Source organism: Lipotes vexillifer, unplaced genomic scaffold, assembly GCF_000442215.2.
Source record: "Lipotes vexillifer unplaced genomic scaffold, Lipotes_vexillifer_v1.1 scaffold860, whole genome shotgun sequence".
Taxonomy (NCBI): Eukaryota; Metazoa; Chordata; class Mammalia; order Artiodactyla; family Lipotidae; genus Lipotes; species Lipotes vexillifer.
In genome coordinates, this window is record NW_006789568.1 from 1,181,923 (window position 1) to 1,194,693 (window position 12,771).

At 38.7% G+C, this 12,771-nt stretch overlaps 1 protein-coding gene across 1 annotated transcript in view; it reads left to right on the forward strand.

Annotated features, from left to right (window-relative positions):
• Positions 1–12,771, forward strand: part of DIS3L2 (DIS3 like 3'-5' exoribonuclease 2) — a 382,925-nt gene that overhangs the window by 71,567 nt on the left and 298,587 nt on the right. Inside the window, exon 5 of the mRNA XM_007462755.1 lies at positions 30–131. Within this exon, the coding sequence (XP_007462817.1) occupies positions 30–131 (102 nt within the window). The remainder of the gene's footprint in view (positions 1–29; positions 132–12,771) is intronic.

Sequence of the window (12,771 nt, forward strand, 5' to 3'; positions counted from 1 at the left end):
TGACTACTTTATTTCCTTCTCCAACCTAGGATGGTGATCGAGACATTTTTATTGATGGGGTTGTTGCTCGTAATAGAGCCTTGAATGGGGATCTGGTGGTTGTGAATCTGCTTCCAGAGGAGCAGTGGAAGGTGAGTTAAATTTTCCTTTTATAACTGTAGACTTCTCAGGGCCTTTTGCAGTAGTGCATCAGTGAGACATCGTTAACTGAAGCAGTGACAGACCCCTAAGGCCCTTGGTTGCCTCAGAAGCAGACCACAGAATTCTTGGGACATAGAAGCATTGGGTGCGCAGACATTTAATGATTTCGGTTCACCTTGTTCCCTCCCCTATGATCTGTCTTTCCTGTCACATGCTTTGCATTGGTTTCTGGTAATTTTTAGGATAGAAAAAAAGCTTGCAGGGGACATTCAAACCTGATACGTATTAATATCCCACATTTAATGCTGGGAGAACTAGAAAGACAAAGCCATAGGGATGGTGCAGTCTTCACATATTACTGCTGCCTCTCCTGGAGAACCCAGGCAACACATATCTAGTTCTGTGATGTCCAGTTTGGTAATTGGACTTCTCGTGGCAGATAAAAATAGACTGTGTATTTTTATAAAACAGAAATTTGGTAGCAGTCGAAAATGTTTTTAACATGAGAATATTCTGGGTTTTAGTCTCCATCTGTGTCTGTCAACTGAAAAGGAAGATTTGGTTTTGTTTTGACTATTGTTTTAAATAAGGATCAGGCACTAGAATGATTCATAGCAACAATTTCTTTGAATTGTCATATAAAACTGGTAACTTGTATATCTAAGTCTGAATTTTTCTTCCTAGTATTCTTTTCTTTTTTTGTATTTTATTTTATTTTATTTATACAGCAGTTTCTTATTATCTATTTTATACATATTAGTGTATATATGTCAGTCCCAATCTCCCAATTCATCCCACCACCACCACCTACCCCCACCCCCACCCTCTTTCCCCCTGTGGTATCCATACGTTTGTTCTGTACATCTGTGTCTCTATTTCTGCCTTGCAAACCAGTTCATCTGTACCATTTTTCTAGGTTCCACATGTATGCGTTAATATACGATATTTGATTTTCTCTTTCTGACTTACTTCACTCTGTATGACAGTCTCTAGGTCCATCCACATCTCTACAAAATGACCCAATTTCATTCCTTTTTATGGCTGAGTAATATTCCATTGTATATATGTACCACATCTTCTTTATCCATTTGTCTGTCGATGGGCATTTAGGTTGCTTCCATGAGCTGGCTATTGTAAATAGTGCTGCAGTGAACATTGGGGTGCATGTGTCTTTTTGAATTATGGTTTTCTCTGGGTATTTGCCCAGTAGTGGGATTGCTGGGTCATATGGTAATTCTACTTTTAGTTTTTTAAGGAACCTCCATATTGTTCTCCATGGTGGCTGTATCAATTTACATTCCCATCAACAGTGCAAGAGTGTTCCCTTTTCTCCACACCCTCTCCAGCATTTGTTGTTTGTAGATTTTCTGATGATGCCCATTCTAACCGGTGTGTGGTGATACCTCATTGTAGTTTTGATTTGCATTTCTCTAATAATTAGTGATGTTGAGCATCTTTTCATGTGCCTCTTGGCCATCTGTATGTCTTCTTTGGAGAAATGTCTATTTAGGTCTTCTGCCCATTTTTTGACTGGGTTGTTTGTTTTTTTAATATTGAGCTGCATGATTCCTAATATTCTTTTTTTTCCATTTATTTATTTATTTTTGGCTGCGTTGGGTCTTCATTCCTGCGCGCGGGCTTTCTCTAGTTGCGGTGCGTGAGGTTTATTCTTCATTGCTGTGCGCGGGCTTCTCATTGCGGTGGCTTCTCTTGTTGCCGAGCACGGGCTCTAGGCGCGCGGGCTTCAGTAGTTGTGGCTTGTGGGCCCCAGAGTGCAGGCTTAGTAGTTGAGGCGTATGGGCCCAGCTGCTCTGTGGCATGTGGGATTCTCCCAGACCAGGGCTCGAACCTGCGTCCCCCGCACCGGCAGGCAGACTCCCAACCACTGTGCCACCAGGGAAGTCCCCCTGGTAGTCTTTATATCATATCTTTTATTTTATTTGGCTCAATTTATTGCTATTCAAGAATTTGGTGTCCTCTTCAGTGAGAGGTATTACAGCAGAGTGATTAATAGAGTTGACTTTTAGGCTAGGCGACTTGGGTTTGAAGCTCATCTTTGCCAGTTATCTGTATAACCTTGGGTGAATTATACACCCTCTCTGTGCTTCAAATACCTCATCTGTAGAATGAGAATAATCATAGTACCTACTTCATAGGTTTGTCATAGTATTAAATGAGAATATATGTAAAAATCTTAGAATAGTGCCTGACCCATGGTAGCAGCTCAAGTTTTTATTATTGTTTTCCAGAAATGTGGGAAGTACTACCTTATCTCAGAGCTTTGTTGAGGCATAAATTAAATTCTTCTTTTTATCTGATAGGGCTATAGTAATTGAGTAAGACCTATGTGTCAGGAATTTGTAGGGTGCACAGAAATTATTAATGCTCAAGATGGACATAGTTGTTACCCTCATGGAACTTTTAGTCTGGTAGGGAGTGCAGGTAGGAAGAGACAGATACTACTCACACTTATACAAATTTAAGGAAAATTTTGATTAATGCTGCGAAGTTAAGTGCAGAGTGTTTTACGAGAATGAATTATCCTAGTCCAGATCTACCTCTTCACCTCCCCCCAACTCCCATCCCTAGTTGCTGACAATTGTGGATAGTCTCCTTACTTGAGTCCTTGAAAACACAGCTAAGGGTTGGCTCCAGGTCCTAGTAACATAGGTTGATTTAGGTCATTTCCTCTTTTCCTGAAAGCATCATCTAGCAGTGTTGACCGGGTTTAAGATGACAGGAAGAGTGCATTAGGGTCTGGTCAAACCAAAGAAAGTATTCCTAGAGGTCATTAGAGAGAGTAAATAGGCAGCATTATAGTAAAGATAAGCCAAGGAACAAAAAAGATGATGGATCCCTTTGACTTAAGCGGTGAGAATGGATAGACTGGAAAGAAATAGAAGAGTGTTTAGCAAGACAGATGGATCTAGAGCTGACCAGAGCACGTATGAGGTATTGACTGGTTAAAGAGTTAATGGAATGGCTGTGTTAAGTTTTAATTTCTTTTTTTTTTTTTTTTTTTTGGAGGTACGCGGGCCTCTCACTGTTGTGGCCTCTCCTGTTGCAGAGCACACGCTCCGGACACGCAGGCTCAGTGGCCATGGCTCATGGGCCCAGCCGCTCCGTAGCATGTGGGATCTCCCCGGACTGGGGCACGAACCTGCGTCCCCTGCATCGGCAGGCGGACTCCCAACCACTGTGCCACCAGGGAAGCCCTTAATTTCTTTTTAGACATTTTAATAGAGATCTTGAAAATATATGGAGACCTAGATGGTTTCACTTACTGATGAATTCCACTAAACATTAAAGGAATAGTCCTGATTTTACAAAAATGCTTACAGGAAAAGCAAGAGAAGGATACCTTTTCCAACACATTCTGTGAGGCCAGCATTGCCCTAATACCAAAACCAGGAAAGGACATTTTAAGAAAAGAAAGCTACAGACCAGTATTCCTCACAAACATGGGTGAAAAAGTCCTCAACAAAATATTAACAAATAAAATCCAGCAATGTATTAAAAGGATAATACAACATGAGCAAGTGGGGTTTATCTCAGGAGTTCAAGGTTGGTTTAATATCTGAAAAGCAATTTGGTGTAATTCACCATATTAACAGGCTAAAGTTAACCCCATATTAAATCAAATGCCATCATTTTGATAGATGCAGAAAATATATTTGACAAAAGTCCACAACCATTCATGATAAAAACTCATAGTAGACTAGCAATAGAAGAGGACTTCTTCAGTCTGGTGAAGAATATCTAGGAGATACTTATAACTAACATTATTCTTAGTGGTGAAAGAGTGAGTGTTTTTTTTTTCTACTATTGGGAATGAGGTAAGACTGTCCCTTCTCATTCCTTTTATTCAACATCATACTGGAGATTCTAGTCAGTATGATAAAGCAATAGAAAAAAACATTTAGGTTGGAAAGGATGAAGGAAAACCTTCTTTATTCTCAGACTGTGTGATTTTCTACGTATAAAAACCTAAGGAATTTACAAGAAAAGCTACTAGAACTAATAAGTGAGCTTAGCAAGGCTGAAGGACAGAGGCTGATGTACAAAAACCCATTGTATTTCTATATAGTAGCAATGAAAAATTGGAAGTTGAAAACTTTCTTAAAGTACCATTTTTAATAGGATGAAAAATATGAAATACTTAGGGTTAAATGTGGCCAAAGATGTGTAAGACTATAAAACATTATTGAGAGAAATTAAATAAAGCCTCAGTAAATGGTGAGAAATACTGTGTTCATGAATTAAAAGACTCAATATTGTTAAACTGCCAATTCTATTCGAATTGATCTGTAGATTAAGCATGATTCCAAACAAAATCCTAGCAGGCTTCTTTGTAGAAATTAACAAACTGATTTTAAGACTTATTTGAAAGGGCAAAGGACCTAGAATAGCCAAAACAAAGAACAACAAAGTTGGGGGACATATACTACCTGATTTCAATACTTATTATAAGGCTTTGGTAATTGAGACAGTTTGATATTATCAAGATGGACATATAGATCAATGGAACATAATAGAGAATCCAGAAATAGACCCATACATATATGACTAATAAATTTTCTACAAAGGTGCCAAGGTAATTCAATGGGGAAAGAATATCTTTTCAACAGATGTGCTATTAAAATTGTATAGCCATATGAAAAATAATGAACTTCAACCCTTACCTTGTACCATATATAGAAATTAACTTGAAGTGAATCGTGGATCTAAATGTTTCTGTAAAAACTGTAATCTTTCTAGAAGAAAATAGAGGAGAAAATTCAGTGACCTTAGATTAGGCAAATACTTTTTAAGTGTAATATAAAAAATATGAAATATAAAAGAAAAAAATCAATAAATTTTTAGTTAAAATTATAAACTTTTAGTTTTAATAGACAGTTATAAAAAATGAAAAAGCAAGCCACAGACTAGGAGAAAATATTTGCAAAACACTTATCTCACCAAAAACTTTTATCTAGAATATAAGAACTCTTGTAAGTCAATAATAAACAAACAACCCAGTTAAAAACTGTATTAAAGATGTGTACAGATACTTTACGGAATAAGATATATGGATGGCAAATAAGCATATGAAAAGATGCTCAACATAATTAGTCATTATGGAATGTAAATTAAAAGCACAAAATACTACTGCGAAATCACTAGAATGGCTAAAGTCGTAACGGCTGTGACCATAACCCGTGTTGGCAAGGATATTGAACAAGTATCTCTCATATGCTGCTGGTGGGAAAATAAAATGGTACAGTCACTTTGGAAAACAGTCTGGAAATTTCTTAAAAAGTTAGGCATACACCTAACATATGAGCCAGCTATTCCATTCCTGGATATTTACCTTAGCAAAATTAAGGCATTTGTTCATATAAAGATTTATATGTGAAAGTTCATAGCAGCTTTTTTGGTAATAGTCCCAAACTGGAAACCACTCAAATGTCCATCATCATGGAAACCAATTTTGGTATATCCATTCAGTGGAATACAACTTAGCTGTTAAAAAAAATTAATGAAGTATTGATACGTGTAATAACATGGGTGAATCTCAAAATAATTATGATGGGTGAAAGAAGCTAGACAAAAAAGAATACACTCTGTATGATTCCATTATATAAAACTGGAAAATGGAAACTAATTTATAATGACAAAAGGCAGATCATTGGTTGCCTGGGGTGGGAGTAGGACAGGGGGATTACCAAGGGGCCCCAAAGAAACTTTTGGGGGTGATGGACATGTTCATTATCTTGATGGGATAGTTTCATAATTGTGTATGTCAAGACCAATCAATTTGTGTACTTTAAATATATGTAGTTTATTGTATGTCAGTTATGCCTCAATAAAGCAGTAAAAAATACTGAAAATGAGGAAACAAACAAAAGAAGATATTTGGACAAATGAGTCTGGAGCTCCAAGAAGAGACTGGGACTAGAGATGTAAATTTGGGAGTCATCAACATAGGTGTTAAAACCACACAGTAGATGAGGTCACCTAGAGAGTGTAGCTAGGGAAGGCAGCTGAATCCTGAGTTCTTGGGCAAGCCAACGTTTAGAGGTCAGCAAGAGGATCTCTAGAGGTCAGGTAAGGAGACTGCAGAGAGGCCTGTGCCCCTGATATATTGGGGTATGGACCATTATGGTTAAATTCCACCAGAGCTTGGTTTAGAGAAAAGGCTGATGCATCCTGAGGGTGTAGGGGGCAGAGGACCAAGTGAAATGGGTATCAACAAACTCAGGCTCTCGTAGGCCGTATAACCCGCTTGAATCTAGGGAGGCATTTTTTGAGCTACCTTGCTTGATGACTTTTTCAGACCTGTTGCTGGCAAGAGGAAGCTTCATGGAAGGAGTCAGTATACCTTTAGCCCTTAAGCAAGGAGGAGGAGGATGTTTAGTGAAATATGTTCTCAGGATTAAGCATAGGAAGTCCAGACCAAAGAGGCTAGAGTCAGGAACTTTTGATGAAATCCTTTTAGCTGTAATTTGTAATGTTCCGCCTGTATTATTTCCGCATTCCCCCAAGTGTAAAAACAACTTTCCAGTTAGCAGTACACTTCTTTTTTTTTAAGATTTTTTTGATGTGGACCAATTTTAAAGTCTTTATTGAATTTGTTACAATATTGCTTCTGTATTATGTTTTGGTTTTTTGGCCACGAGGCATGTGAGATCTTAGCTCCCCAACCAGGGAGCGAACGTGCACCCCCTGCATTGGAAGGCAAAGTCTTAACTACTGGGCTGCCAGCGAAGTCCTGAGCAGTATCCTTCTTAAAATGCAAAGAGTCCCTGTTTATCCTCTGTGTTGTCCAATCTGAATCTCTTTAATAGTCAGTCTTGTGGAGAGAAATATTGCAGATGCTAGAGTGGACCATGGCATCTTTCAAGTCAAAAGAAAAGTAGGCTAAGTCCCTAAATCTTGGGTGCTGGGTATTGGCTGGGACCTCAGAAATGGTGCTAGAGCTTAATTGTAGAAAAGCCTCTGATGGTTTTCTTACCAATGCCTAAGACTCCTGAATCAGCACAGAAAAAGGAACTTTGGAGCCCACCAGGCACCTCATCAAGAATCATAGCAGTCACTGTCCTGTACGGGAATGGATAGCTCTGGGGCTTCTAGGCAGATGGGTAGAGGGAAATAGAGGGACTCAGAAGGCCAGTATTAGTATTAGTATTGAGGAGTCTGGAGGGGGGGTGATATTCATGAAGGAGGTGTGCAGAACAAAGCTGAGAGTAGCTGTTTTTTGTCAGAGAAAGATGGATATGAGGATACCTCATTAGAATTGAGGCCAATCCTATAGGCCAGTGCTTGTCTCTAACTTGCAAATGATTCACCTGGGGATTTTGTTGAAATGCAAATTCTAATTTAGTAGATCTGAGGTGGTGCCCCAAATTGTGCATTTCTAACAAGTCCCTAGTCAACATTGGTGCTACGGGTTCTGGAACCATCCTTTGAATAACAAGGCTATAATATGTGAGTCAGGAGAAAAGAAGAAAGAAGCAGCTAGGGAACCTGGGGCTGAACTCTCTGGGCCCAGGATCTGAGACTTGGTTGGCAGGAAGATAGTTGAGGAAGAAATGTGAACCTTAACACTTGTGGCTGGGCCATGATGTCCCCCTGAGAGACTGGATCCTGAACCTCTTATTATTAATGATATCCTTTTGAGCAAGGATTGGAATGGATATAGAGAAAGGCCTAGACTGGCAAGGAGAACCCTACCCTTTGTGTTGCTGGTACAAGTAGAGTCGGGGTGATGACAGAGGGGCTGCCTTGGTATGTATATAGGCCCTCTTCGGCTTTCAGAAGATTTGAAATGTAGAGAGTGGCTCAGGGTTCCTTACTTGTTCCGTTTCTATGGAGTTCCTAAAGGTCTTCACAGTGGTTGCCTGACAACTGCTTTTTATATTAAAGTCAGCCCCATTATGTCTCTTAGGCCTCATTGGAATAAGTATTTCACAGCTTCCCATTCTGAAGAGGGGAGCTCTGTTGGGTATAGCCCACCTGTGACAGTTGTTGGTGACGGGGTCAAACTAGGGAGAAGAGGATATTCAGACTGTCATCAAGAATCCCTGACATGTAGAATATAAACATCTCAAAGCATACTGGCCAATTGTATTACAGGTTTGTTAGTACAAAAGCATATTGTTAACAAAGGAATCTGTCGTCAATGGTGTGAGCAAATGCGAATTAATTGGATTATTCATCTTTGCTTCTCTATTCTTGTGCTCACCCCTCTTGGGTATGTAGACAACAGTTCTTTTAGCTGTAGTAGTAAATAGTTTATTTCACAGCATGTTTTTTGGCAAAATAGATATAGCTGTAGAAGTATCAGGCTGTGAGGCAGTAATAAAAAATAATTTGCTCTCATATAACAATTATGATTTCAGAATTCCTCCGTGCTTTTAGTATTTATATGTAGTTTTTATTACAGTCATTTAATGAAGGATTCTTAGGCAAATGATAGTTTCTTTACTTTGTCAATTTGGAAATTAAGTGACTTGTTTGAGAACTTGGAGTTTTGGGAAACAGGGAGTAGAATCCATATGTCTTGACTTAGCTTAATGTTCTTTCCTTTCCTTATGTTTGTTTTTTTTTGCTCTTTTTTTTTTTTTTCTGTGAGGGTGTGTGTATGTATTTTTATAGCCTGAGGGTTTGTGGCTTTCCTCAGGTTTTCAGAGTGGATGGATGTGTCCCCAAATGGTTAGAAGCCACTGATCTTGATGATTCTGCCTGGAACAGTTCAGGGTACCTGGTGGCTTTTCGTCCTCCACCCCTCCTGCCCTGTGCTAGATGCTGGAGGTACAAACTCAGATAGGTCACATGCTTTGCTCTTTTTTTTTTTTTTTTTTTTTTTTTTTCCTTGCGTTATGCGGGCCTCTCACTGTTGTGGCCTCTCCCATTTGCGGAGCACAGGCTCCGGACGCGCAGGCTCAGCGGCCATGGCTCACGGGCCCAGCCGCTCCGCGGCATGTGGGATCTTCCCGAAACGGGGCACGAACCCGCGTCTCCTGCATCGGCAGGCGGACTCTCAAGCACTGCGCCACCAGGGAAGCCCACATGCTTTGCTCTTAAGGTGCTTGTAGGCTGGTTGGGAGAGGGATGGGAACAGTTGTAGTACGGTTTGCACGATAGAGAAATACATGTTGTTATGCGAGCACTAAACTGAGAGAATTTGGGAAGGTTTCACAGAAGGGGTTCCATTTGAACTATGGTTTGGAAGATGGGAATGGAGAAGGAGAGACGTTTGGTTTTGTCTTAGGATGAGAATGATTTGTTTAGGGCTGAAAATTATTTGGCAGGAGAGGGTGGTGAAAATTTCCACTTTCAGGGAGGAACACATGAAGTAAGGCTCTGTCTTTCTGCCATGCAGTTGACTGAGCGCTGCAGCCCCTCAACCAACTCTCTTAGACACTGGCAAAAGCAGGGAATTGCTAATTGTTACCAAGATCCCCCCCTCTAGGAAGACTAACGTCCTTGACCCCCTTTTACTGAAGCTCACAGTATCCTGCTCTTTACTCTGTAAACTCGTCTAATTGTCATGTATTTGATCTTAGCCCCACCTCTTCCATTTTCTTTTCTTTTTCCCACCAAGTTCGTCTTCCATAATCATCAACAACCTTGTCCTTTATCTTTTTTTAAACTATAATAAATTCATTCTATTATTTTCCTTCTCTTAAAAATCAAATACTGTAGTACATTGCAATTAAGTGTATGTGGACTCTGTGGATGCTGCTGCTGATTGCTAACTTTTTAGTGCTAACTGTGTGCCAGGAACTGTATTTAGTGCCTCACACCATTCTTTAGTCTGCTTTTATCTCTATCCCAGTTTCGTGAATGGGAAACCTGAGGTTTAGCTTAAACATCCTACTTATTTAGGGAACAAATAAATATAACTAGGGAGTGACAGTGTTGGGATTCAAATTCACATCTCCTCATGTCATGACCTCATTGCTATTTGTTATTCCAGAGGTGCAAAGGAGAGAGTTATTTGATCTGTAGATAGATACTGTCAGGTATCATAAAAATCAACATAAATCCAGAAAATAATAATACATGATTTAGTATTAGGCAGTATCCTGAGTTGCCATCATGGGTAAAGAAGATGACTTTATCAATTGAAACGACCAAAGGCCCAGTATTCTTCTTTTTTTTTTTTTTTAAGCAGCATATAGTATCTTTTTATTATGAGTTTTACTGGTCTTGATCTAGTATTTCAGTTAATTTTTTTTTTAATTTTTAAAAAATTTAAAAAATCTTTTACTTAGTAGCTTTTTATGGTTTATTATATATATATATATTTTAATTATTTAAAAAAATTTTAATCTTTTACTTAGTAGCTCCCAGTATTATTCTTAGAAGACAAACAATTTAGAAACAATTAATTAGAATTCTAGTGAACTGAGTGATTGTATCCTAAGGCTAGAGAGATATGAAAGCTACCCATGGCATTAGGGAGGCAAGTATTGGGAACGTGTCTTACCAGACATCTGCCCTACATAATAGATCGAAACCGAGAGAGCTAACCCAATTATAAAGTGAAACCATGAGCTACAGCCCGCTGGACAAGACATATAATCAAAGAGGTTATAGACTCAGATGCCATTCTGGCTTGTTGGCAGCAGATCTCAAATTCATGGGGCATGTGACACAGGTATTCAGAAGGTAGGTAGGCATTTGTCATATAGCCTCCTTCTGGGACTTTGGGACAGGGTTCTAATTCCAGAGATGTGGGACCATCTTATTACAAACAGACTGTTGGAGGCAGCCACTAGGCTGGGAGTCAAGGATAGGATTTAATCCCTGACCTAGGTGAATTGGCTAGAGCGGTACTGGGAGCAAGAACCAAAGCAGAAGACCAACCTTGAAAACCAGAACTCTGGGCCTTCTTTGGCTGTACCAAAGGAGATTTGGGAACCCAGAATTCAGCTCTGGTATCTTGGATCTGGGGGTTGGGTTAAAGCTAAGCCCTCCTATAAGAGGAGCCAAAGCTGTTTAAATATTAACTTCTTTGCTTGATTGGAAACTAGGGTGAGCAGCTTAGTTGATGCAGCCATAGTGAGTGGCCCAGAGAAAATCAGAGTACAGGAGGCTGATAAGAGCGTATTAAAATTAAAATCAGGTGAAACTGTGAAACAGAAGCTGACTAGCTGAAGAGTCAGGAGTGGATTTCAAGTGAAATTTCTTCTCATTGGAACTTAGCTTCTATATTCTTCTGTCTGAATATTTAAAATATAATAAGACAGACTGGAATAGATTTGATATATTGATACCCAATGGAAAATTATAATTTTATTCATTTATCACCCAGGTATTTGTTGAATACCTGCATTTTACTTGGGAATAAATCAACCAAACACTTTGTTAGCTAAGTCTAAATTTCTCTTGGGACAGGATTATTTTACTTAATTTACAACAGAGTAAAGTTTATACGTGAATTAAGAAGGATGGAAAAGCAAGGGCGATTATTCTGTGTTTTCTAACATGTCTGTTGTACAGTTCCTAAGAACACTTATTTTTATGCAGAATGCTAATACTTCAGCAAGGGAATAATAGAAGTATGGATGGACATTTTGGAAGAGATTAGCACAGAAAGAACTTGAGTTTAAAAGGATAAAGGAAGTGCTGATAGGAGTAACTACTCTTGTTCTAAATTAAACAAACAAAAATCAAAGTGCACATTTAATCCCTAACTTTCAATGGCTATTCCGAACCTTCTTATGGTCACATGAAATTGGTCTAGTACAGTAAATTGTTTCCTTTGACAACTAACTTTTCCTTCAAATGATTGTTTTAAAGTTTTGTCTTCCAAGTTCTTCTTTAAATATGCACCCATCATACTAGATTATATTTAATCCAATCTCTTATATAACTACTATCATTTTGGATTGCTCTCAATTCCAGTGGAATTCGGATTTCTTAGAACTGTTTGGTTTCTTGGCCTGCATGGCAGGCCCAAAAAAGACTTGGAAGGTACTTAATCTTGGAGGGCAAGGTCTTTGGAGCCTCCACCCATAACAGTATGGTAGGTAAGGTATATCTACTACCATGATCAGATTTTCCCAAAATTGTTATATACACAAACCTATTTTTAACAATCATCTTTTCTTCTTCTTTATTGCCAGCTCTAGGATCAAATACATCAGGTTCTTGCCTGCTTTAAACATGCCTTCAGATCTCTGTAATTCAAATTGAAATGTCTGAAATAAGGAATGTATCATTTAAGGATAGAGTAGCTTATTTGTGCTGGGAAACTCCCAATTAATATTTCAGGATTATTTGCTAGAAAACTAGTTCATTCCTCCTTAACTCCATGGAGATGGTTTGGTGAAATTCACATTCATTGTAAGGAATGAGTTAATATAGGTAAAGTACTTAAAGCAATACTGGCATATTATAAATCCTCAAGAAATGCCAGATATTACCACTATTCTTCTTTGAAATGAAATGTCAGATATTACCACTATTCTTCTTTGAAATGAAATGTCAGATATTACCACTATTCTTTGAAATGAGGACTGAGAGTTACAGTTAGGCCAAGATCATAATAATGTCTCAAGTTTACTATTCCCAGCTCTTGAATTTACCACTGATAACATTTGCTCATAGCAGACATAAAATGTTCATATAAAATGTTGA